The sequence below is a fragment of the Mobula birostris genome, chromosome 4 (assembly GCF_030028105.1).
Source record: "Mobula birostris isolate sMobBir1 chromosome 4, sMobBir1.hap1, whole genome shotgun sequence".
Classification (NCBI taxonomy): domain Eukaryota; kingdom Metazoa; phylum Chordata; class Chondrichthyes; order Myliobatiformes; family Myliobatidae; genus Mobula; species Mobula birostris.
The window spans coordinates 91,865,246-91,892,410 of NC_092373.1; the positions used below are offsets into that span (position 1 = coordinate 91,865,246).

Sequence of the window (27,165 nt, forward strand, 5' to 3'; positions counted from 1 at the left end):
TGTCACAACACCTTCCTTCGGTTGACTCAGGTGGCAGGCTAGCCCAGTTACTATACACGACCACTCACAGACTGAATAGCCAATCTGCACAATGAGGACAATCCATCTCCAGCCAGCCTACCTCCCCACTGAAGTTGAACATCAACTCAAAAATACCTTGAAAGAAACTAGAGTCTGAGTTCATCTTTAACCAATGAACCCCTAGGTTGGATTACAACACATTAAGGTTCCCATATAAACCACCATATAAAAGCTAAGGGTTGGGTAAAACTCTTCACCCAGAGAATAAGAACATGGTTATCATGGTTGCTGAATAGATTCAAGATACAAATAGACACGTTTCCTGGGCAACAAGGTGAAAGATAGGTTTAGTTTAATTTGTCCTCATGGTCGGCACAGACATCGCAGGCCACGGGGCCTGGCCTGTTCCTGTGCAGGACTGCTCCATGTTCTACAAAACATGCTGAAAAGCAAATGTTGTGGATAATGCATCCTGGAGTATTATTGGATAAAATAAGCCCTTCCTCTTCCTTATCCTGATGACATGATGCCATGAGTTCTGTGGAACATGAATGGTTTCATTGTCTCACACTGAATAATACCCAGTCACCAGCAGGGAAGTGCAGCCAAATGGTCCAAATGTCAAGTGATCTTTATCCAGCTTCAATAACTTTCCAATATAATATTCTTGATTTTGGGCTTGAGAATAGCTTCCAAGTTTTGATCTTGCCATGTGCTCCTGTATTTTCCACCTTTTTAAAATTGTCCTCCCATTCCATTCATTTCATGTTATCAGCTGTACCCTACCATCTCTTCACTTCAACCCCTAGTCCCCAAATCCCATCCAATGTTGCCTTTTGACTCTCCACCTTCTGGTGCAATTTACCCTCCTCCTTATAAGTTCCCTTCAGTCTTTTTTATTGTACAAGTTACTGAAGGAACATTTTTAGCCTAAATGAGTAACAATAGTATAAAGAAAAAAAGAGACAATGGCGAACGAGGTGTCTTGCGGTCAACAGAGGATGCAAAGGAATAAGGACAACGATTACAATGAACTATCGGGCGAGAAGAGCATCTTAACCTTCGAAGTTAAAATTTTTTGGATCTCTTGGTAACTCAGAACATTTTTAGGAGGATCTCAATGTACAGTAGTAGGCATTACTTAACACCAGAACTAATCCACATATCTTTGTGCTTTATCTTTTTCAAAATCACTTTATAATTTAATATTGTACTTTTAGAAATTTGAGTACAGGTCGACCTTCACTAAACCAGCACCATTGGGACCTGAGGAGTGCCAGATTAGTGAAAATGCCAAATTACAGAAGGATCACATTAAGAATAATCAGTGCCGTATTATCGAAGGAACTGGATTACAGGTAGTCAGATTAGTGAAGGTCAACCTGTATTTTCTTGTCTCAGCCCTGGGATCATTAGGCTGAATGTTGTGTGTGTGTGTGTGTGTGTGTGTGTGTGTGTGTGTGTGTGTGTGTGTGTGTGTGTGTGTGTGTGTGTGTGTGTTTTTTTTAATGTAAACTATGATACTGAATACTTGTTTTATTTTAAAATTCATAAATATTTTTTGAGTGCAACAGTGGTGGCTCAATGGTTAAGGTACCAGATTAGTAAAACAGGAAACTGAATTTACAATTGGGGGAACTCTATTCACATCCTGCCCTGGCTGTTGTGCAATTTAAATTCTGTTTTTAAACTGGAATTTTAAAAAAAGCACAACGAATTTGAGTAATGATTATCACAAAACTACTGAACTGCTGTAAAAACCCATCTAATGTCCTTCAGGGAAGAAGATCTGCCTTCCTCACCCACTGTGGCCAACCTATAGCTCCAGATCTAAGGTGATATGGATGATTTTGAAATGATCTAAACATGTCACTTTGTTCAGGGACAGCTAGAATTGGGCAATAATTCTTAGATCTCCAAAAGTGAATTTAAAAATTAGTACAGTAGAGATAATCACAAGAAATTCTACAAATGTTGGTAGTTATACTGGTTAGTAATGTGTTAAACTTGAAGAGCAGGGGTAGTGTAGATAATAAGAAACTTTTCCCCATAGCAGGTACATCCAAAACCAATGGCCACTGCTTTCGGGGAAGGGATAAGAAAGTTAACAGGAATTTGATATATATAAAAACTTTTACACCTAGAAAGTGGATGGAGGAAGAGACTCTTATAGCATCGTGGGTGTATCTAAACAAGCACCTATCCCAAGGGCATAAAAGGCTAAACAGGCCATGTACTGGTTAACAGGATCAGTGTAGACTGGTACCAAATAGTCATCAAGGCATAGTGGGAAAAAGAGCCTGTTCCCCTGTAAAACTCCAGGACTCTTAAGTTGTTGTAAAATACATGCTTTATTTGTATTCTTTGTATCTATCCATGAAACACTCTCGCTGATTTTTTTTTTGTGATGGCAATGTTTTTCACCCCAACAGAATTAAGTTTAATGACCAAAATTAAAAGTTTATACTGTTATATCTTATTAAATGTGACTCAACACTGATTTCAGAAGCCTCCAACATGACTTAATCTATGATTTAGATCGAATTAGAAGCATTTTAAGTTCCAAATTATCAAATTCTTGGAAGTAAAATATCAACTCCTCAAGGTGATGCTATATTTGGGTCCTTACAGATAAAATTAAAGGAAATTTTGCAGTGATTTTCAGTGGCTTTCACTCAGGGAGAGGATATGAAGCCCTTTGGCTCAGTAGACCCTGAAGCTGGTCAAAGCAAAATTAAATATAACTGGATAAAAGTGGCAAAGCATCAGTTTCAACCATGTATGGCCACACCTGTCCAAACACAACTCCCTCAGAAAACATTAGGCAATCTCAGTGGAGCTTTGCTGCTTATCAATGAGACCATGGCTACAGCTAGGTTGTTCTAGTCGTTATACAGATAGAGAGATTAGATAAGAGCTTTGCTTTTTGTTCCTGCTGCTAAAGGTAAATAAGCCACAAAGGACATTAAATGAACTAATGTGAGTTTTCTTAATGCATCACAATTAATCATTCTACTGACTCAGGTGTGGAGCTCCTACAGGGACTAATACAAGCACCAACCTGTGCAACATTTGCAGTAAACTGCAGCGTGGGGCTCAGGTAAATCAGATGATGTCTAAGGTAAGGTCAGCATTAACAGGACAAGGAGAAGCACCTCTGATTGGTCCCGCACTGAGAATAATAGTATCATTTGTAGCACCAATTATTCCTGAGGTTAATCTACTGAATACATTCACCATAATAGCTGTTGCTGAGGAAGTACTATCACTGCTGAGTATTTGGGCCTCTCCCGCAACCTCCCTACAAAGCATTAGACATCCAAACGCAGTTCTTTCCAAATATGGACATGTGACTGTTTGACTCCCGTTTCTATCACCCTCAGTGAGAGAATTGTGCAAACATTATGTGAGATCACACAATTTGAAAGACGGTTTTAGTCAAAGAGCAGTGGGTGGCTTCATACCTCAGCTGTTAACGTTCCGGGACATGTGGTACCATAGCATACTGGATGCGGCACGGTGAATGCTTCTTCAGGTTTAATATCAATCGGCACCACCTCATCTGGAGAAATATCATAAAATGGCCACTTCGCCAAGCTGGCAGGGAAAATTGGCCAAGGTTCCTTAATTACATGAAAAGTCATGAAGGAAATGACAGCCTAGATATGGTGTTAATTAAATGACCATTAGTGCTGACCTCCCATTCGTGTTGATCAAGAAGGAAGCACTTATCCATCTCTGAAAATACAAGTTAAGAGCCAGAATCCTCATCTCAACACAAGCCCAGGTATCATCCAACCAACCAAGATAACAAACCCAGTGATGCAGTTAGTAGAGTTCTTTGTTGCTCGGATTTCCAGTATCTGCAGATTTTCTCGTTTGACACGGTTAGTAGGGCCGCTGCCTCAATCTGTCAGCGTGGAGCTTGCATGTTCTCCCTGTGAGTGTGTGTATTCCCCTCCAGGTACTCTTCTTTCCTCCCACATCCCAAAGACACGTGAATTAATGAGTGGTAGATTCTGAGAGAATTTGATCAGAACGTCAGAGAATAGAAGAATGAGATTAATGTAGGATTAGTATAAATAAGTGATTGATGGTCAGCATGGACTAGATGGGCTGAAGAACCTGCTTTTGTGCAGTTCTCTCTATCACCTAGGTGAAAGGGGAGGATCGATGATGGATGGGAAAGATGAGGTAGGAAAGGTATTTAGATGGAGTCAAAGATAAATTGGGACTGTGCAAGGTAATTATCCATAAAAGGGTTCAGCAATTCATAAGTCTGTCAGAGACAAAGAGTGTGGAACAGGCAATGACAGAGAACAAAAGGGCAGTGAACTGAATACTGCACTTGATTTTCCTTTCAATAGTGATGGAAATCAGGCAGAGAACTCATCGTTGGACTGTCCCACCATCAGCAAAGATTAAAAAGCTCCCCCCAGAAACCTGTCACAACCTTAAGCCCCACTGAGCAGACCATAAACCTTATTGTCTCTGTAACTGACAAAGGAAAGTTCACAGCACAACTCCATCCAGGAATTTACCAATGTGCAATGGGACATTGGAAACAAACAGGAAGTGTGGTAGTTACACCATCAAAAGTGGCAACGGTACAAGAGAGATGTACAAGACACTCAGAAGAACCTGCTCTGATCTCATAATATTGCTTCACCTGAGTCTGCTGTTCCCAAATTTAAAGCAATAGAGCAGTCTGTTAGTAATAACCATACCGCCAATGCCTACATGATATAAAAGTACCATTTCTTTCACAGCATCTGAAGCAGCAATAAATTAAGCTGCATTTTTTTATTTCACACAAGAGTCACAATTTTAGAATATTTAAATGGGCAAGTGCACTGGGCAGAGTGGAGAGAGAAGCTTGAGGAAAAAATTGCGGGTAAATAGACCCAAAGGATAGAGGCCTCTATATTGCCTCTGCTCCCTATGAGAACATCTTCATACTGGGATCAGTGCACTTACCTTATACAAAAATTTTATATAAAATATAATACAATCAACTAAGAACATTCATCTCCCCAACAGATTGGTCCCAAAAGATGTTGTTCATAATCTGTTATGTCCAATGAATCACCCATTAATACGTAAGTCAGGTGTAAGCAGTGAATGGGGTGTGTTGCTTTAAAGTAATAGTATGAATCTTTACCCTATGTTTGCAGTTATACTGTCCTATACTACAATCTATTATTTTGTTCTGAAGTTCAGCAGAGTAACCTTCTGATTACTCTCGGCAAAGAACATTGTTCCAATAAATGGTATATTGCAAACACCGTATGTAGAAAACACTGGAAGAAATAGAGGAGAATTTCCAGATCACAGAGGAGAATTTCACTGCTCGAACATCTTACTGCGAGGGAAAATGCTTGGCCAGGGCCAATACTAAAAGAAGTCAGTCCTGCCTAACAGTGAGTAATCTTCCAACCCAGAGAGTTGTATGTCATGAAAAGCCATAGATGCATGTGATACTTTGCACTGTTGAACTTGGTTCAAATTCACAACAGTATTGGTCATTGTGAAACTAGGCTATAGATGGGTAGAAGTCCTCTAATTTAGCTTTGTGCACTATGTGGGAGATAATGTTGCAGATTCAGATACAAGGCAAGATGTCTTAGTAGAACAGCTGACAGGAAGAGAACGTTTTCTAATAAACATGGTAACATTACATCGCACAGCACTATCTCTTAAGGAAATTACACTTAGAGTATCAAAAAGGCCATATAAAAATAAATTTCACAATTTTCTTTCAGAACACACATATGTACAATAAATCTTCTGACACTGCCTGTATCTGACAAATGTCTTAATCAATGGTAAATTACAATATATAAAATTGACATCGTTGTTATTAAATCATGCAAAAAACATGCGGAAAAAACATGCCAAAAACAAAACCCCAAAGTCTTTTCCTGCTGGTTGAGTGTTAGGTTCAGCATGCAGGTAGTTCTCGCTACCAACCTGCCCCTCTGCTGGCCAACGAGCTCCAGACACTGGTTCCTTGAGAAAGAGACGGCTCAGTACTTTGCCTCGGTGCTGGCACGGGCACAGGCTTCATTATCTGCACTTTAGAGGCAAACTCTTCCGACACATCCTCTATGGATGAGATGTCAAGCTCACTTTCCTCATCGTCTGACAACTGCGAAGTGAAAGCAGAGATAGTTGATGTGGATGTCATTATCAGTGAGGTAACGGGATGGAGGAATAGAAAATATCATTGGGATTACTGGAGAGTACTTCATCAGACACTAATGCAATTAATTGCATAACTGGCACAATCTGCCCCTGAGTTGAGGAATTGGCAGAGAAGGGTTACATGCTTCAATATGTAGAACTGTTACAATGCAACAAAGACATGGCCATTACTATTCCTAAGCTTAGAAACTCCTGGTCTAATATTTGCTAAATGTTTAGGACTTTCAATATGAATGCCCAGAGTCTCTCCATCATATCTGCAGTATAAAATAATTTAACTTCAGTTAAGACAGGATCTATAAAGATAGCCATGTATTTTTACAAAGCTATTGCTCATAATACTTCTGCACCTCCCCAACTGGCAAAAATATGTGCACTTTGCTGAGCGTGTACTAACTTAAGGAGCAAGGAGATACATCCACACTTCCTCAGATACACTCTGGGTGTATCAGAACTACATTTATTCTGTTTGCCCTGTATATTCGCACCATATTGTTCACACAAGTGTTTCTTTGGAATAAAAATAACTTGCAATCAATAATTTTAAGTCAAATTTACAAACTTCACTGTTAAGTCATTAGTAGATTTTCTTTCAATACATTGGTTTTAGCTGGTTCCAGATGAACAAGGAATACAAATGACAAGATCAATGAAACTCCCCACGTATACTGAGGGAAAAGAAACAAAAACCTTGTAAATAAATCATAACAAACACAAGAGGTGGTCATGTGCCTTCCTGTACTGTGCCAGGCTACAGGATTCACCATTAAGGAGAACGTTCTGCGAGGGGCTGTTGGTCAGTGCATGATGTGGCAGTAACAGGGAAGATAAATGTAGTGTGTGACAGGCCAGGAGATCTGGACCATGAAAGGAGGAGAGGAACCCGAGGGAGGTAATGAGCAGGTGAGGAGAAGAGAAGGGGCGAGAGGATAACCGGAATGGGGAGTGGTCATTCTTTTCCCCATGGTCCACCGTCCTCTCCTAATAGATTCTTCCTTCTTCAGCTCTCTGCCTTTTCCACTTACCTCCTCCCAGCTTTGTACTTCATCAGTCCTCTCCCACCCACCTTCCTCCTCACCTGCACTCATCTGTCACCTGCCAGCTTGTACTCTATCCTCTCCTTCCACCTTACTCTAGCTTCTTCCCCCTTCCTTTTCAGTTCTGATTAAGGTATTTCCATCCGAAACATTGAGTCTTGATTCCCTTCCAGAGATGCTGCCTGACTTGCAGAGGTGCTCCAGCATTTTGTGTGTGCTACTTAAGATTTCCAGCATCTGCAGGACCCCTTGAGCTTATGGGTTGACGAGAACCATCAAGCAGTGGATATGCTGATTAACCACTAATCAGAGTCATTCCTGGAATGGAACCTGAAGACAAGAAATTCCATGAGCTGAAGATGAAAGGTGACTGCTTATGAGGTTCAGCAATTCAATGATAGTTTAAGCTTAGGTTCAAGTTTATTCTCATCGGCATATGTACATGGGGTATAAATGCCATGAAAATTAGCTTTTTGCAGCAGCAGTACTGCACATTAAACATGACAAATAAGTTATATTTAATAAATTATACATAGCTTGCACAAAAGGTCAAACTTTAATTTTATTCTCATGTGCACAAGTACATGTACTGTTTGTACAGGTGCAAAGTATAACCTCCTTGCAGCAAAATCACAGGCACCATACATCATACGTATAAACAGCATTCACATGAAAATATAAATTAAACAAAAATCATGCACAATTTTTACAAAAGAGAACAATGTTAGAACAAAAGAAGTCCACTTTGGTGCAAAATAAATATAATGACACTAATACATGAAAACCCGCAGATGCTGGAAATCCGAGCGACACACACAAAATGCTGGAGGAACTCAGCAGGTCAGGCAGCATCGATGGAAAAGAGAAAACAGTCAAAGATTTGGGCCGAGACCCTACTTCTTAATGACACTAATGCAAGTCGACAGACAGAAAGAAATACAGTCAGAGGTAGTGTTACAGATTTTCAGGTCAGTCCAAGAACCCGATGGCAGTGGAGATTTAGAATCAGGATCAGGTTTAATATCACTGGCACATCGTGAAATTCGTTGTTATGCAGCAACAGTATATTGCAATACACAATAATAAACTTGTAAAGTATATTAAATATATATGTATTTCTTAAAGAAAAATTAAATGAAATAAGTAGTGCAAAAAGAGAACAAAGAAGTAGGGAGGTAGTGTTCAAGGTTCAATATCCATTCAGAAACTGGGTAGCAGAGAGGAAGAAGCTGTTTCTGATCGTTGAGTGTGTGTCTTCAGGCTTCTGAACCTCCTCCCTGATGGCAACAATGAGAAGAGAAGAAGCTGTTGTTCAACCTTAAAGAGAAAAACTACCAGAAGTAAAACTTCAAGAACCTCCTCAATTTGTCAGGAGTGGTGGTAAGTCTGTCTAGAATAGTCAGGAGTGGCAGAAAGGCTAAGTAGAATAGTCAGGAGTGGTGGTAAGTCTGTCTAGAATAGTCAGGAGTGGCAGTAAGGCTAAGTAGAATAGTCAGGAGTGATGGTAAGGCTGTCTAGAATAGTCAGGACTGGTGGTAAGACTGTCCAGAATAGTCAGAAGTGGCAGTAAGGCTGAGTAGAATAGTCAGGAGTGGCAGTAAGGCTGAGTAGAATAGTCAGGAGTGGCAGTAAGGCTGTCTAGAATAGTCAGGAGTGGCAGTAAGGCTGTCTAGAATAGTCAGAAGTGGCAGTAAGGCTGTCCAGAATTGTAAGGAGTGACAGTAATGCTGTCCAGAATAGTCAGGAGTGGCAGTAAGGCTGTCTAGAATAGTCAGGAGTGGCAGTAAGGCTGAGTAGAATAGTCAGGAGTGGCAGTAAGGCTGAGTAGAATAGTCAGGAGTAGCAGTAAGTCTGTCTAGAATAGTCAGGAGTGGCAGGAAGGCTGAGTAGAATAGTCAGGAGTGGCAGTAAGGCTGTCTACAATAGTCAGGAGTGGCAGTAAGGCTGTCCAGAATAGTCAGGAGTGGCAGTAATGCTGTCCAGAATAGTCAGAAGTGGCAGTAAGTCTGTCTAGAATAGTCAGGAGTGGCAGTAAGGCTGTCTAGAATAATCAGGACTGGCAGTAAGGCTGTCTAGAATAGTCAGGAGTGGCAGTAAGGCTGTCTAGAATACTCAGGAGTGGTGGTAAGGCTGTCTAGAATAGTCAGGAGTGGCAGTAAGTCTGTCTAGAATAGTCAGGACTGGCAGTAAGGCTGTCTACAATAGTCAGGAGCGGCAGTAAGGCTGTCTAGAATAGTCAGGAGTGGCAGTAAGGCTGTCTAGAATAGTCAGGAGTGACAGCAAGGCTGTCTACAATAGTCAGGAGTGGCAGTAAGGCTGTCTAGAATAGTCAGGAGTGGCAGTAAGGCTGTCTAGAATAGTCAGGAGTGGCAGTCAGGCCGAGTAGAATAGTCAGGAGTGGCAGTAAGTCTGTCTAGAATAGTCAGGAGTGGCAGTAATGCTGTCTAGAATAGTCAGGACTGGCAGTTAGGCTGTCTACAATAGTCAGGAGCGGCAGTAAGGCTGTTTAGAATAGTCAGGAGTGGCAGTAACGCTATCCAGAATAGTCAGGAGTGGCAGTAAGGCTGTCTACAATAGTCAGGAGTGGCAGTAAGGTTGTCTAGAATAATCAGGAGTGGCAGTAATGCTGTCCAGAATAGTCAGGAGTAGCAGTAAGTCTGTCTAGAATATTCAGGAGTGGCAGGAAGGCTGAGTAGAATAGTCAGGAGTGGCAGTAATGCTGTCCAGAATAGTCAGGAGTGGCAGTAAGGCTGTCTAGAATAGTCAGGAGTGGCAGTAACGCTGTCCAAAATAGTCAGGAGTGGTGGTAGGTCTGTCCAGAATAGTCAGGAGTGGCAGTAAGGCTGTCTAGAATAATCAGGACTGGCAGTAAGGATGTCTAGAATAGTCAGGAGTGGCAGTAAGGCTGTCTAGAATACTCAGGAGTGGCAGTAAGGCTGTCTAGAATAGTCAGGACTGGTGGTAAGACTGTCCAGAATAGTCAGGAGTGGCAGTAAGGCTGTCTAGAATAGTCAGGAGTGGCAGTAAAGCTGTCTAGAATAGTCAGGAGTGGCAGTAAGGCCGAGTAGAATAGTCAGGAGTGGCAGTAAGTCTGTCTAGAATAGTCAAGATTGGCAGTAATGCTGTCTAGAATAGTCAGGAGCGGCAGTAAGTCTGTCTAGAATAGTCAGGAGCGGCAGGAAGGCTGAGTAGAATAGTCAGGAGTGGCAGTAAGGCTGTCTACAATAGTCAGGAGTGGCAGTAAGGCTGTCCAGAATAGTCAGGAGTGGCAGTAATGCTGTCCAGAATAGTCAGGAGTGGCAGTAAGGCTGTCTGGAATAGTCAGGAGTGGCAGTAACGCTGTCCAAAATAGTCAGGAGTGGTGGTAGGTCTGTCCAGAATAGTCAGGAGTGGCAGTAAGTCTGTCTAGAATAGTCAGGAGTGGCAGTAAGGCTGTCTAGAATAATCAGGACTGGCAGTAAGGCTGTCTAGAATAGTCAGGAGTGGCAGTAAGGCTGTCTAGAATACTCAGGAGTGGCGGTAAGGCTGTCTAGACTAGTCAGGACTGGTGGTAAGACTGTCCAGAATAGTCAGGAGTGGCAGTAACGCTGTCCAGAATAGTCAGGAGTGGTGGTAAGACTGTCTAGAATAGTCAGGACTGGCAGTTAGGCTGTCTACAATAGTCAGGAGCGGCAGTAAGGCTGTTTAGAATAGTCAGGAGTGGCAGTAAGGCTGTCTACAATAATCAGGACTGGCAGTAAGGCTGTCTAGAATAGTCAGGAGTGGCAGTAATGCTGTCCAGAATAGTCAGGAGTAGCAGTAAGTCTGTCTAGAATATTCAGGAGTGGCAGGAAGGCTGAGTAGAATAGTCAGGAGTGGCAGTAAGGCTGTCCAAAATAGTCAGGAGTGGTGGTAGGTCTGTCCAGAATAGTCAGGACTGGTGGTAAGACTGTCCAGAATAGTCAGGAGAGGCAGTAACACTGTCTAGAATAGTCAGGAGTGGTGGTAAGACTGTCCAGAATAGTCAGAAGTGTCAGTAAGGCTGAGTAGAATAGTCAGGAGTGGCAGTAAGTCTGTCTAGAATAGTCAGGAGTGGCAGTAAGGCTGAGTAGAATAGTCAGGAGTGGCAGTAAGGCTGAGTAGAATAGTCAGGAGTGGCAGTAAGGCTGTCTAGAATAGTCAGTAGTGGCAGTAAAGCTGTCTAGAATAGTCAGGAGTGGCAGTAAGGCCGAGTAGAATAGTCAGGAGTGGCAGTAAGTCTGTCTAGAATAGTCAGGATTGGCAGTAATGCTGTCTAGAATAGTCAGGAGCGGCAGTAAGGCTGTTTAGAATAGTCAGGAGTGGCAGTAAGGCTGTCTAGAATAATCAGGATTGGCAGTAAAGCTGTCTAGGATAGTCCGGAGTGGCAGTAATGCTGTCCAGAATAGTCAGGAGTAGCAGTAAGTCTGTCTAGAATAGTCAGGAGCGGCAGGAAGGCTGAGTAGAATAGTCAGGAGTGGCAGTAAGGCTGTCTACAATAGTCAGGAGTGGCAGTAAGGCTGTCCAGAATAGTCAGGAGTGGCAGTAATGCTGTCCAGAATAGTCAGGAGTGGCAGTAAGGCTGTCTGGAATAGTCAGGAGTGGCAGTAACGCTGTCCAAAATAGTCAGGAGTGGTGGTAGGTCTGTCCAGAATAGTCAGGAGTGGCAGTAAGTCTGTCTAGAATAGTCAGGAGTGGCAGTAAGGCTGTCTAGAATAATCAGGACTGGCAGTAAGGCTGTCTAGAATAGTCAGGAGTGGCAGTAAGGCTGTCTAGAATACTCAGGAGTGGCGGTAAGGCTGTCTAGACTAGTCAGGACTGGTGGTAAGACTGTCCAGAATAGTCAGGAGTGGCAGTAACGCTGTCCAGAATAGTCAGGAGTGGTGGTAAGACTGTCCAGAATAGTCAGAAGTGGCAGTAAGGCTGAGTAGAATAGTCAGGAGTGGCAGTAAGGCTGAGTAGAATAGTCAGGAGTGGCAGTAAGGCTGTCTAGAATAGGCAGGAGTGGCGGTAAGGCTGATTAGAATAGTCAGAAGTGGCAGTAAGGCTGAGTAGAATAGTCAGGAGTGGCAGTAAGGCTGAGTAGAATAGTCAGGAGTAGCAGTAAGTCTGTCTAGAATAGTCAGGAGTGGCAGGAAGGCTGAGTAGAATAGTCAGGAGTGGCACTAAGGCTGTCTACAATAGTCAGGAGTGGCAGTAAGGCTGTCCAGAATAGTCAAGAGTGACAGTAATGCTGTCCAGAATAGTCAGGAGTGGCAGTAAGGCTGTCTAGAATAATCAGGACTGGCAGTAAGGCTGTCTAGAATAATCAGGAGTGGCAGTAAGGCTGTCTAGAATACTCAGGAGTGGCGGTAAGGCTGTCTAGAATAGTCAGGAGTGGCAGTAAGTCTGTCTAGAATAGTCAGGACTGGCAGTAAGGCTGTCTACAATAGTCAGGAGCGGCAGTAAGGCTGTCTAGAATAGTCAGGAGTGGCAGTAAGGCTGTCTAGAATAGTCAGGAGTGGCAGTAAGTCTGTCTAGAATAGTCAGGACTGGCAGTAAGGCTGTCTACAATAGTCAGGAGCGGCAGTAAGGCTGTCTAGAATAGTCAGGAGTGACAGCAAGGCTGTCTACAATAGTCAGGAGTGGCAGTAACGCTGTCTAGAATAGTCAGGAGTGGCAGTAACGCTGTCTAGAATAGTCAGGAGTGGCAGTAAGGCTGAGTAGAATAGTCAGGAGTAGCAGTAAGTCTGTCTAGAATAGTCAGGAGTGGCAGGAAGGCTGAGTAGAATAGTCAGGAGTGGCAGTAAGGCTGTCTACAATAGTCAGGAGTGGCAGTAAGGCTGTCCAGAATAGTCAGGAGTGGCAGTAATGCTGTCCAGAATAGTCAGGAGTGGCAGTAAGGCTGTCTAGAATAGTCAGGAGTGGCAGTAACGCTGTCCAAAATAGTCAGGAGTGGTGGTAGGTCTGTCCAGAATAGTCAGGAGTGGCAGTAAGTCTGTCTAGAGTAGTCAGGAGTGGCAGTAAGGCTGTCTAGAATAATCAGGACTGGCAGTAAGGCTGTTTAGAATAGTCAGGAGTGGCAGTAAGGCTGTCTAGAATACTCAGGAGTGGCAGTAAGTCTGTCTAGAATAGTCAGGACTGGCAGTAAGGCTGTCTACAATAGTCAGGAGCGGCAGTAAGGCTGTCTAGAATAGTCAGGAGTGGCAGTAAGGCTGTCTAGAATAGTCAGGAGTGACAGCAAGGCTGTCTACAATAGTCAGGAGTGGCAGTAACGCTGTCTAGAATAGTCAGGAGTGGCAGTAACGCTGTCTAGAATAGTCAGGAGTGGCAGTAAGGCTGAGTAGAATAGTCAGGAGTAGCAGTAAGTCTGTCTAGAATAGTCAGGAGTGGCAGGAAGGCTGAGTAGAATAGTCAGGAGTGGCAGTAAGGCTGTCTACAATAGTCAGGAGTGGCAGTAAGGCTGTCCAGAATAGTCAGGAGTGGCAGTAATGCTGTCCAGAATAGTCAGGAGTGGCAGTAAGGCTGTCTAGAATAGTCAGGAGTGGCAGTAACGCTGTCCAAAATAGTCAGGAGTGGTGGTAGGTCTGTCCAGAATAGTCAGGAGTGGCAGTAAGTCTGTCTAGAATAGTCAGGAGTGGCAGTAAGGCTGTCTAGAATAATCAGGACTGGCAGTAAGGCTGTCTAGAATAGTCAGGAGTGGCAGTAAGGCTGTCTAGAATACTCAGGAGTGGCAGTAAGGCTGTCTAGAATAGTCAGGACTGGTGGTAAGACTGTCCAGAATAGTCAGGAGAGGCAGTAAGGCTGTCTAGGATAGTCAGGAGTGGCAGTAAGGCCGAGTAGAATAGTCAGGAGTGGCAGTAAGTCTGTCTAGAATAGTCAGGATTGGCAGTAAGGCTGTCTACAATAGTCAGGAGCGGCAGTAAGGCTGTCTAGAATAGTCAGGAGTGGCAGTAAGGCTGTCTAGAATAGTCAGGAGTGACAGCAAGGCTGTCTACAATAGTCAGGAGTGGCAGTAACGCTGTCTAGAATAATCAGGACTGGCAGTAAGGCTGTCTAGAATAGTCAGGAGTGACAGTAATGCTGTCCAGAATAGTCAGGAGTAGCAGTAAGTCTGTCTAGAATAGTCAGGTGTGGCAGGAAGGCTGAGTAGAATAGTCAGGAGTGGCAGTAAGGCTGTCTACAATAGTCAGGAGTGGCAGTAAGGCTGTCCAGAATAGTCAGGAGTGGCAGTAATGCTGTCCAGAATAGTCAGAAGTGGCAGTAAGGCTGTCTAGAATAGTCAGGAGTGGCAGTAACGCTGTCCAAAATAGTCAGGAGTGGTGGTAGGTCTGTCCAGAATAGTCAGGAGTGGCAGTAAGTCTGTCTAGAATACTCAGGAGTGGCGGTAAGGCTGTCTAGAATAGTCAGGACTGGCAGTAAGTCTGTCTAGAATAGTCAGGACTGGCAGTAAGGCTGTCTACAATAGTCAGGAGCGGCAGTAAGGCTGAGTAGAATAGTCAGGAGTGGCAGTAAGGCTGTCTAGAATAATCAGGACTGGCAGTAAGGCTGTCTAGAATAGTCAGGAGTGGCAGTAAGGCTGTCTAGAATAATCAGGACTGGCAGTAAGGCTGTCTAGAATAGTCAGGAGTGGCAGTAAGGCTGTCTAGAATACTCAGGAGTGGCAGTAAGGCTGTCTAGAATAGTCAGGACTGGTGGTAAGACTGTCCAGAATAGTCAGGAGAGGCAGTAAGGCTGTCTAGGATAGTCAGGAGTGGCAGTAAGGCCGAGTAGAATAGTCAGGAGTGGCAGTAAGTCTGTCTAGAATAGTCAGGATTGGCAGTAAGGCTGTCTACAATAGTCAGGAGCGGCAGTAAGGCTGTCTAGAATAGTCAGGAGTGGCAGTAAGGCTGTCTAGAATAGTCAGGAGTGACAGCAAGGCTGTCTACAATAGTCAGGAGTGGCAGTAACGCTGTCTAGAATAATCAGGACTGGCAGTAAGGCTGTCTAGAATAGTCAGGAGTGACAGTAAGGCTGTCCAGAATAGTCAGGAGTAGCAGTAAGTCTGTCTAGAATAGTCAGGTGTGGCAGGAAGGCTGAGTAGAATAGTCAGGAGTGGCAGTAAGGCTGTCTACAATAGTCAGGAGTGGCAGTAAGGCTGTCTACAATAGTCAGGAGTGGCAGTAATGCTGTCCAGAATAGTCAGAAGTGGCAGTAAGGCTGTCTAGAATAGTCAGGAGTGGCAGTAACGCTGTCCAAAATAGTCAGGAGTGGTGGTAGGTCTGTCCAGAATAGTCAGGAGTGGCAGTAAGTCTGTCTAGAATACTCAGGAGTGGCGGTAAGGCTGTCTAGAATAGTCAGGACTGGCAGTAAGTCTGTCTAGAATAGTCAGGACTGGCAGTAAGGCTGTCTACAATAGTCAGGAGCGGCAGTAAGGCTGAGTAGAATAGTCAGGAGTGGCAGTAAGGCTGTCTAGAATAATCAGGACTGGCAGTAAGGCTGTCTAGAATAGTCAGGAGTGGCAGTAAGGCCGAGTAGAATAGTCAGGAGTGGCAGTAAGTCTGTCTAGAATAGTCAGGAGTGGCAGTAAGTCTGTCTAGAATAGTCAGGACTGGCAGTAAGGCTGTCTACAATAGTCAGGAGCGGCAGTAAGGCTGTCCAGAATAGTCAGGAGCGGCAGTAAGGCTGTCCAGAATAGTCAGGAGTGGCAGTAAGGCTGTCCAGAATAGTCAGGAGTGGCAGTAAGGCTGTCTAGAATAATCAGGACTGGCAGTAAGGCTGAGTAGAATAGTCAGGAGCGGCAGTAAGGCTGTCCAGAATAGTCAGGAGTGGCAGTAAGGCTGTCTAGAATAGTCAGGAGTGGCAGTAACACTGTCTAGAATAGTCAGGAGTGTCAGTAAGGCTGTCTAGAATAGTCAAGATTGGCAGTAAGGCTGTGGGGTGCAATCAGAGTAGCTCACCTCCTTGACTTGGACACTCTTAATTTCATTTTTCAGCAAGCTATAGTACCAACCTTTACTGCCAGTCTTGTCATACTAAAGGTTAGGGAATCAACATTCAATTCAAAACTAACTAATTCTAAAACTTAGCAGTGAGAAAATCCAATCACCAATCCACGTCAATGTTCACAGCTGGAAGCAGAGGATGGAGCAGGGCTCTCACAGATGCCATTATCATGATGATCTCTGTGGTGGCACAGTAGTCTAACTCGTATTGCTGCTGATCAGTTGCAGGTCCTGAGCTCCAGTGCTGTCTGTGTTGAGTTTGCATGTCCTCGCTATAACCCAGTGGGTTTTCTCCGGGTGCTCTACATTCCTACCACAGCTCAGAAATGTGCAGGTATTTGGCCACAGCAAACTGTCCCTAGTGTGCGACGAGCAGTAAAATCTTGGGACAATTGATGGAAATGTGGAGAAAATAGGTTGGAAGGAAAATTGGTTGCACCAAAGGCCTCTTTCAAAGAAGTACAGTATGTAGGGAAAAGATATACAGTATGAGACATTCAAATTGAGAAGCCCTAGGTAAAAGGCAGATTTTAGAGTAGTAGGCAAATGGGGAAGGCTGTTATAAGAGCTATCTCTTTTAGCTTCTTTACTAGAGTCACAACAATAAAGCAAAGAGAAATATGGATAAAATATTGCTTATGCCTCAGCTAATGTGCACTTCCAGGTTCTATACATTTGTGAGTTTGCTAAGACTTTAGACAGGGAGCAGAAGGGTTGCCTGGAAAGTTAAATTGGATATTTTGTAGAAAATCGAAAGTTGAAAACGTTAGGATAGAGGTTTTTCTAGACCATTCACAGTTCTGATTGTGAAAATAAACTCTTAGTAACATTCAACATGGGCAAAGAAGGATAATCGCTCTTTAGTTGCACATTAACCCATTTGATCTCACCCTGTGAGAGATATTCCCTTGGTTTTACCACACCTTCCCCCCCCCACCCCACCCCACATACTCTGCAACAAAACCAGCTTCTTTTACCCGTTCTGAAGGACAGTCATCAACATGAACTTGTTTTGACTTCTGTGAACTTCCTTAGTGATTATCTTGTTGGATCAGGTGAGGCACAAAGCCCTAACCTGGAAGGTTGTCCCCAACATGACAGTGGCCTGACTAAGTACAACGGACTGCAGTGTGTGTCAGAGGTGTAAAAATTGAGCGAATACCTGCAACTTCTTCACCATGGTGCTGTTTTTTGGGGAGGTTCGAAGAGCAGCCTGTGATGCAGGCAGGAGTTTAACGCCCCCAATGGGTTTCTTCGCTGATGAACTCAGCTGATTCTCTAAAGTCCTAGCCAGACTTTGAACTGTAGTCCCTAGAAAACAGCAGAGAGAAAATAACCTCTCAGACACAGAACACATTTGTGACATTGCCGATGTACATGAATTAATGGGATTGCCATTGTCACCATCATGATCATTGCTTCTAAATGTGAGAGGTTGAAAGTTTTGGTGTTCAGAGGGACTGTCCAATTTAACATGCAGTTTTTGTTACAAAAGAGGAAGACAAACATTAGGTTGGTCTTTATTGCAAGTGGTTGTGGGTATAAGAGCAGAAATTCCTTGCTTGAATTACAAAAGAGCCCAGAGGCACAGGTCTGGTGTTCCTATCTAAAGGAGGATATACTTATGGAAGAAATGCGGTGAGGAGTCACTAGAATGACTTGATGAGCAAACAGCTCTATCCTATGAAGAGAGATTAAGAACACTGGGCCTATACTCCCTTAAGTATAGAGGAGTTAGAGGGGTTCTTATGGAGATATGAAAAATTCTTGCAGGACTTGACAGAATAGACTCAGAAATTATTTAGGAAACAAAAAGGATGTAATAAGCGAGAGAGGGTGCAGAAAAGATTCACAATGATGTTTCAAGACTGAAAGGTTTGAATTATCATGAGATACTGGATAGGCTAGGTTTATTTCCCTGGAGCAAAGGAGGCTGAGAGGTGACATAAAAGAAGCATAGATGGGTAGATGGCCAGAGCCCAGACACATAGTAGGACCTTCCCAAACTAGAAGACAAAGTTTAAGGTGAAAGGTGAAAGTTTAAAAATGGGATCTGGGTGGGTAAAATGATTCTCCTGGCTAGGATGTCTAGAACCATGGATCAGTTTCAAAATAAGGAGTTAGACATTCAGCACAGCAATAAGATTTTTTTTTATTTTGGCACCCAGCAGTTAGTGAATCCACGGCATTCACCAACTAAAGGGCTGAGGAGGCTCTGTGTATATCCACTAAATTTCTTCTATATTAAGAGAATTAGGGGCACCAGGGGTCGGGATTGAACCCAGGTTTCTCGCACTGTGAAGCAGCAGTTTACTAGCTTTGCCACAGTGCTGCTCTTTCACTGAGACTAGTTTTACATTGCAAGATTCATTTTTTTAATATATTGAATTTAAACCCTCAGAGGTCCATGGTGGGAGCTTATCTCACAATCTTTAGATTGTTAATCCAATCTTTTGGATCACTAGGCCAGTATTATACCCATTCCAGTAATGCACCAGTCTCTAGAGCTTAGTGATGTTCTATTTCAAGTATTCACTGGGGAAAAGCCACTGGTCTCCCACAAGTTATATTTATTTCACAGCCATCTAAACTCAGTGAGGTAATACACTCAGTGGCCACATCATTAGGTACACAGTGCAAATATCTATTCAACCAGTAATGTGGTAGCAACTTAATGGATAAAAGCATGCAGACACAATCAAGCAGTTCAGTTTCAGACAAGAGAAAATCCTGCAGATGCTGGAAATCCAAGCAACACACACACACAAAGTGCTGGAGGAACTCAACAGGGCCCACTTCTGAAATCTACTCCTCATCTTTTTTTCTTCAGTCCTGCTGAAAGGTCTCACCCGAAATGTTAACTGTACACTTTTCCATAGATGCTGCCTGGCCTGCTGAGTTCCTCCAGCATCTTTTGTGTGTTGCAAGCAGTTCAGTTGTTGTCCAGACCAAACATTAGAATGGGGAAGAAATGCAATCTAAGTGACTTTGACGGTGGAATGACTGTTGGTGCAGACGGGATGTCTGGGTTTTTGAGTATCACTGAAATACTGATTTCTTGGGATTAATACACACAGCAATCTCCAGAGTTTACAGAAAATAGTGTAAAAACAAAAACCATTCAGTCAGCGGCAGTTCTGTGGGCAAAAGCACCTTATTAATGATCAGAGGAAAGTGGCCAGACTGGTTCAAGCTGACAGGAAAGCGACAGCAACCCAAATAACCACTTGTTACAACAGTGGTGAGCAGACAAGCATCTCTGAACGCATAACGCATCGAACCTTGAAGTGGACGGGCTACAGCAGCAGAAGACCACAAACATACACTCAGTGACCAATTTAATAGGCACAGAACGTGCCGAATAAAGTGGCCACTGAACATACATCTGCACAAAATCCTACCAGGGTAGGTAGGTAGGATTTTCAAAGAAAACATCAAGATGCACGTGGCAGCAGAATACCTGGTGGGCTGCAGACTGTGGGGGCTGCAGGTGGACTTGGGGCCCCAGTCGAGATGTCCGTGTCTGACCAGTTGTCATCGTCGCTCACAGTAGCCTGGTTCTGCTTCTGCCTAGACAGGATAACGTTAACTTTTGGCGCGTCCTTGACACCCACACTGGTGACATAGGCGCTGTCCACGATGGACTCATCATCAGAAGAGAACGGAGGCGTGCTGCGGGAAGGAAAGAAAAGGGAAGAACATCCAGCTGCAAAATACAGTGTGACAACCTGTCACCCGCCTCCTGTTCTGAGACCACATTCAGGAATGCGGTATCAATAAACTGGGATACATCTGATTCATCCACGCAGGAAACCTGGGGCTCCAGTTGTGCTAGGTCACTCCATGCCCCACAGGCACAGAACAATAGGCAAGGCCATTAATATTCTTAGAGCATTGCAGCATAGGTATTTCCTCTTACTGTGGCAATTAGTGGGGATTACAGTCTCGAAATTAGCAATCTGCCATTCTAGATTGAGAGGAAATTTCAGTGAATCCTTGGAATTCCTTACACAGGAGGGCTCTGGAGGCTCAGCTACTCAAGACGGAGAGCCACAGAAGTTTGTAGATTGGAGTGACATTGTGGTAGAAGACCATCTTGGATGACTGCATCTCCTATGAACGCCAGACAGATGGAAACCACCACAGACAGGGGAAACAACCATCTGAGAAACGCTTTGAAGTATCAGGCCAGAGTATGTACTCAACCCTCTGAATAGAATGTAAATTCACACTCCTGGGTTCTAGGGAATAAAATCTCCCACATGGGTTACAGTTAAACCTGTACCAAACTGCTCTGGACTGTGTTGAGAACCTGGGAAAATGATCCCCAAGCACCCTTTGCTGGGTGACAGTGGAGCTGGGAATTCATACCTGGTGCTGAGTGCAGCTGAATGGGAAGGACTGGCAGCTGAGCGCTGTGCAGCAGGCTTGGGTGGTTCAGTCTGGCAGAACTTTAGCTCAATCACTCCAGACGGTTTTGACAAGACAGCCCGAGGGCGCTTGCTGTTAGCCACTGGTTTCGGTGATGAGCTGGTGCGTCTCTGCGCTGTAATTAAAAGAGCAGAGTGTTATAGGCAGACCAGTAGACGTCTGTTTCATCACCTCAATAGATCATAGCATATACACAATATTCAACCCATCTTGTATACCCAGCACTCCCAGAAACTTCTTGATATAATGTGCCTATAGTCTGCCCTGTTCAAAAACCTTAGCTAACAAAATCCATAGATGTTAGCTCTAAGATTAAAATGGTCCCCAGTGTCCCCAGCTTTTTTTAGATTAGATTAGATTATGAGGACACTCAGTCCTCGTTTATTGTCATTTAGAAATACATGCATTAAAAAATGATACAATGTTCCTCCAGAATGATATCACAAGAAAACACAGGACAAACCCACGACTAAAACTGACAAAATCACATTATTATAACATATAGTTACAACAGTGCAAAGCAATACCATAATTTGATAAAGAGCAGACCATGGGCACAGCAAAGAAAAGTCTCAAAGTCCCGATAGACTCATCATCTCACGCAAGTGGCAGAAGGGAGAAACTTTCCCCACCATGAACCTCCAAGCGCTGCCAACTTGCCGATGCAGCACCATTGGAAGCACCTGACCGCAGTGGACTCTGAGTCTGTCCAAAAACTTCGAGCCTCTGACCAGCCTCTCCGAGCACCATCCTCTGCCGAGCACTTCGACCCCGCCCCGGCCGCCGAGCAACAAGCAAAGCTGAGGACTCGGGGCCTTCTCCTCTGGAGATTCTGGACCACACAGTAGCAGCAGCAGCAGCAGCAGCGAAGCAGGCATTTCAGAAGTTTCACCAGATGTTCCTCCGTGCTCTCATGTCCATCTCCATCAAATCAGGATTGTGCACGGCACCCTACTTGACAAATAATAGACATCGCCACCGGAGTGGCCGCTGCGAGCGCGTTGCGTCGCCACCTTCTCCTCTTTTCCTTTGGAGAAGAGAATGGGAAGAACTGGCAAATATAGTTGGCGTTTAGAATGCTTAGAATGTTTAGAAATCCTGACAAAAGAGAATCCAAAGACAAAAGAGAAATGGGTCACTTTGCTCACACATACCTTTACCGGACTGAAGTGGGGGGGAGGTGTAACCTTCGCTGTGTTGCTTCTCTTTAACCTTCTCAATGACAATCTTTGCAAAGCGCTTGCGGAGGCTGGTGAACTCACGGAAGTGCTTGGCCTTGCTCTCGCGTTGTTTCTCCACTGTCAAGCTCATGTTCTTCATGGTCTGAGCTGGGATTCCTTTCGAACCCTGCAAAAGAACCCAGAGTGTCCATTTTAAAGGTGAATGAGGGAGTTCGAGGAAGATGATCTCCCCTGTTCCGAACTCCCATTGCTGCACTATGCTCCAAAACAGGCTGACCCTCCGATTGCTCTTTGAGCAACTACAGACATTAAAGGTTCTGAGACTGTGCAGAATAACTACAGTCTAATTACACAGAAAGGACAAACTCATAAACGCCCCATTATTCAAGGGCAACGCCAGCAGGTCCATGACATTCATATACCAGCATACAAAATAGGAGCTTCCAATTACGTGACACTAGCCTTCTGTGAGTCATGCACTATGACAATAGGAGACTGCACACGATGAAATCAGGCCAACAAACAACTTGCTAAAGGAATTTGGTGGGCTGAGCAGCTTCTATGAGGGATAGGAATTATCGATGGCTGGAGGGTTGCTGAAAAGCTGAAATAAAATGCTGCCTGTCCGGCTAAGACCAACCAGTAGTTTCTCTTTTCATTTTGGTTTGGCTGCAAAATTCTCTGAGAGGATCTTCATCTGGAGAACAGGCAGAAAATGTGACAAGGAGATTCAGTAGAACACACTCAAAATGCTAGAGGAACTCAACAAGTCAGGCAGCATCTATTGATGGGAAGAAATAGTCAACACTTCATTTTGTGTGTGTTGCTCAATAGTTTCAGCATCTGCAGAATCTCTTATGGCAAGGAGATGTAATTCTTTTCCTCCATGTACAGTGAGTAACAGAGAACAGGAGTATAACTACAGTACATTCAGAGTGAACCTTAGAAAATGCCCAATGCAGAGAAAACTTTGGTCACCAAATTTGTTGGAAATGAGTTATCTAATCCCACCATCCTGCTCTGAGTCCGCAGTCCCACAGGGCATAGCCCCCCAGGATGTCTCCATGTGCTGTTTAAATGTGATGACAGTGTCTGCACCCACACACCTTTCAGAAAACTAGTTCCTAACCCACTTCTTCCTCTGTGTAACTGAAACTTTCATCACACCTAATACTTCCCCCAGTTACATTAAAGCTATGTCCCTTAACTTTTGGCTCTCCCGCTATGGAAAAAGGTCCTTCCTAATTATCTACGGTTCTCAGTTAAGTCTCAACATCCCCAGCCCATCTAATTTTCTCTGAAAGCAAGAACTCCTCAGTGCTCTCTCAAATCTAATCACATCTCTTCTGCATTGTGGCCACAACAAATTAAAGTAGCTCAGATTAAATTAATTAGGTTTATTGTCATACGCGGCAAGGTGCAATGGAATTCCTTGGTGGTGTGAAGCTCTCGAAGTAAACAGTATACACAATAATAAGAAATACAACAATAAATATGGTGACGAGCATAAAAACTATGGAACAGTCCAAGGTATAATGGCACAAACTGAGTCAGTGCCAAAGAAATCCTACTGTGGCAATAATGGAAGTGGTAGAATTAAGGGTCTATAAACATGGCAGCGCCTCTGGGAAGGGAATGTGAAGGAAGTGATTGTTTCAGAAGTCTGACAGCAGCATGAATGAAGCTGTTCTTGATTCTGGTCCTCTGGGCTTTCAAGGTCCTGATCTTTTCCTTGAAGGTAAAAGAGAGAAAGGGGAATGACCAGGGAGACATCCTTGCCGATACTGTTAGCTTTCCTGATGCAATGTACCATGAAGACGGAAGTGACTAAACAATGTGATGGAGCACTGAGTGGAGCACTCACACTATGGCCTAACTCACGTTCTAGCACAACCTCCCTGCATTATCCTCCATGCTTGGTTAGTAAAAGATGGCACCCCAGCTGCCTTTTTAACCACCTTATCGACCTTGTTCTGTTGCTGGATCTCTGGACAAACATACCAAGCTCCCTTTATTCCTCAACACAACTCAAGCTTCTCCTTCCTGTATAGTATATCCCTTTGCCACATTGAACTTCCCAGGTATGAGTCGCTGCGAACTGTAATGTGGAAACAAGTCCTTCGCTCCATCAAGGTTATAGCAAACAATAAACACACATTCTGCCACTAATCCTACCACAACACTTCTACTCTCCCCGCATTCCCATCAACTACCCCAGAGATCAGGGGTTCCAACATTTTTATGCTATGGACCAATACCATTATTGATTTATTTATGTGCTTACTGTCTTGTATGGGCTATATGTGCTTTGTGCTGTGTGACTGTTGGTACCGTGTTTGCGCCTCGGCCCCAAAGTAATGCTATATTATGGTCGACTACAGATATCTGTGGCATTGATAGACTCAGGGTCTGGACTATATTTTTCTTTTGCATGGTTGCATTTTACTGATATCCTAAAAGAGCTTGCTATCTTGTATGTGTGAGAACTAGACTTCAAGCTGCAGTGTTGCTTGTTAACAGACAGAGCCGGTATGCTCCACTGGGGTCAGTGTGGCATGGTGTCCAGGCTGGAGTTGGTGCTGCCCCCAAGTGTTCACTCGGCAGAAGGCAAGCTGTATCATGGCTCTGGTCTTTTTTGCATGGTTGTATCCTTATGTGCTTGCTACCTTGTATGTGCTGTGTGTGCTTTGTGCTGTGTGACTGTTGATACTGTGTTCTGCACCTTAGCTGCAGAGTAACACTGTCTTATTTGGCTATATTCATGGGTATTCACGTATTGTTGAATGACAATTACACCTGAATTGGACTGAATTAAGCAAATGGCCTGTGGACCCCAGGTTGGGAACCCCTGCCATAGATTCTGCCCCTTACTTACTATCAATAAATAATTTACAGAGGAGATTAACCTACCAACCTATATGTTTTTTTAGAATGTGGGAGGAGACAGAACACAGGGGTAAGCACAGGTACCACAGGGAGAAAGAGCAGACTCCACACAAATATCACCAAAGGTCAGAATCCAGCAGATCATTGGAGCTACCCGCTGCCAAAGTAAAGGATAACATCCTCTTTTCTACAATAAATTCAAGTTACCGATGTTCTGCTCAAAAGACTGGGCATCACAAAGCAATGCACTGATTTGCACCTCAGTGCATCCATGTGGCCAGTGTCTGTACCATCTGTGAAAATCTTTATCAAGCCTATTGCTGTCAATTAAATCCATAGAACCATGGAACACTGCAGCACAGAAAACAGGCCATTCGGCCTTTCTAGTCTGTGCCGAAACATTATTCCACTAGTCCTATTGACCTGCATCCAGTCCATAACCCTCCAGACCTCTCCCTTCCATGTACCTATCCAATTTATTCTTAAAACTTAAAACTGAGCCCACATTTGCTACGTCATATGGCAACTCGTTCCACACTCCCACCGCTCTCTGAGCGAAGAAGTTCTCCCTAATGTTCCCCCTAAACTTTTCCCCCTTCACCCTAAAGCCATGTCCTCTCGTATTTATCTCTCCTAATCTAAGTGGAAAGAGCCTATTCACATTTACTATGTCTATACCCCTCATAATTTTGTAAATCTCTATCAAATCTCCCCTCATTCTTCTACGCTCCAAGGAATAAAGTCCTAATCTGTTTAATCTTTCCCTGTAGCTCAACTCCTAAAGACCCGGCAACATCCTAGTAAATCTTCTTTGCACTGTTTAAATCTTACTGATATCCTTCCTATAGTTAGGTGTAGTTAATATTTACTTCAAACAGAAAGCATGATGTTCTATAAAACTCCACTGGAAGTAACTTCCTGATGCAGAATTATTTATCACATTTTGTCAATAAACAACCTTTGGATACAATTTCCTACTCTCCTGGATCCCACAAGCTTTTACTTTTTTGCCTAGCTTGCCATGCCCTGTCAAAAATCTTGCTAAGAATTTACATCAAAAACAATACCCTCGCTGACCTTTCTTGCTGTGTTCTCTGTAACGGGGTCCTGAATTACCCCCAATGAACTGTGCTTTTGAAAAGAGAGCAAGAGAGTGTTCAACACAGACACCTTGTTAAAAAGAGAGAGAAAGAAAGAGAGTGAGAGGCGAAGACTGCTCACAGTTTGTTCATACTTTCTGCAAGGACACTGGCAGCTTCCAAGTACTTACAGACAGAGAAGGGAGGAGCTGCTTGATGGACAGTTGGTATTCAGCACGGTGAGATAAATAGAAGGTCAGCTGTTAGACCTACAGACACATGGTTTTGGACACTGAGTGAGCTTTGTTGTGCCCACAGAAAATTTGGGTTTTGGAGGATTGATCAGGCCGATCGATCACAGGCTCTCGCAGTGTGAAAAGGGTGTGACCGGTGGGGAGTTATTCATGTATCCAATCCTCGCCTGGGTTGATAATTCACCACAGAAGAATGGTCTCCTTAGTTGTGGTCACAGTCAGTGACTTCTAAAGGATTTTGGAGGACAATGGGAAGATCGACGGCATCAGCTCACCTGAAGACTCAAATCTCTCCCTCTCTCTCTCCCCATCACTACTCAACTCAATACCACGAACTGAATTGAACTTTACTCATCATCGTAAGGTTATCTATTTACCCCTAGACTTGAAGAAGCTTGGTTTTCATATATTTCCACACTTACATATATATATATATATAATCATTGCTAACCTGTTGGATTTATCTGCATTTATATTACTGTATTGCGTAGTTACTAATAAATACCATTAGTTAATAGCAATTCTGGACTCCGAAGTGTTCTCCATTTGTGCTGGATCTTTAACCTGTCACGGGGTTTGTGACAAAATTGGGGCCTGCGTCCGGGGTATGAACAAGTTGGTGGGAGCTATTCTAAAAATTGTGTGGGGACTTGTTTGAATTGATTGGGGAAAATCCCTTTTGATTTGCTTGTGTGGAAAAGCAGCAGAAGTGGACGTTAGTGCTGAGAGGTTTCTGTTGGAACCAACTCCTGAAGCGTTGGATGATGCTAAGAAGGATGTGCTGTTGGGAATTGCTCAAAAGTTAAGACTAAAGGTGACCGCTAAAATGAGGAAAGCTCAGATGCAGACGATAATAGCCGATAATAATACATGTCAGTATGCTTAATTATGTTTTAAAATTCTGAGAGAGACTTAACAACGCTTGTGACCTTGCAAAACAGTATTTGCAAAACTCCCAAATTAAAATGGCACATTGGTTGGATAAGATAGCACCTGTGGGTACTGTTAGGAAAACAAATGGGGTCGTGAAGGCTGGAACCAAGATACCAGATAATTTTAATGTACTCAGTGTAGTCTCCACAAAGCTCTGAAAAATATTAATAACAAGGTCC

General features: G+C 43.6%; 1 protein-coding gene across 8 annotated transcripts in view; it reads right to left on the reverse strand.

The window, feature by feature from the left end:
• LOC140196472 (cilium assembly protein DZIP1L-like) overlaps positions 1–27,165 on the reverse strand; it is a 283,878-nt gene that overhangs the window by 49,171 nt on the left and 207,542 nt on the right. For all 8 annotated transcript variants that reach the window (XR_011885722.1, XM_072255743.1, XM_072255744.1 and 5 more), the window contains 5 exons: positions 21,808–22,000; positions 20,594–20,768; positions 19,683–19,894; positions 17,385–17,533; positions 5,992–6,169 (listed from right to left, as the gene is read on the reverse strand). Coding sequence is in view for 7 of the 8 variants with exons in the window: in XM_072255743.1 (XP_072111844.1) it covers positions 5,992–6,169; positions 17,385–17,533; positions 19,683–19,894; positions 20,594–20,768; positions 21,808–22,000 (907 nt within the window). In the remaining variant the exon portion in view is untranslated. The remainder of the gene's footprint in view (positions 1–5,991; positions 6,170–17,384; positions 17,534–19,682; positions 19,895–20,593; positions 20,769–21,807; positions 22,001–27,165) is intronic.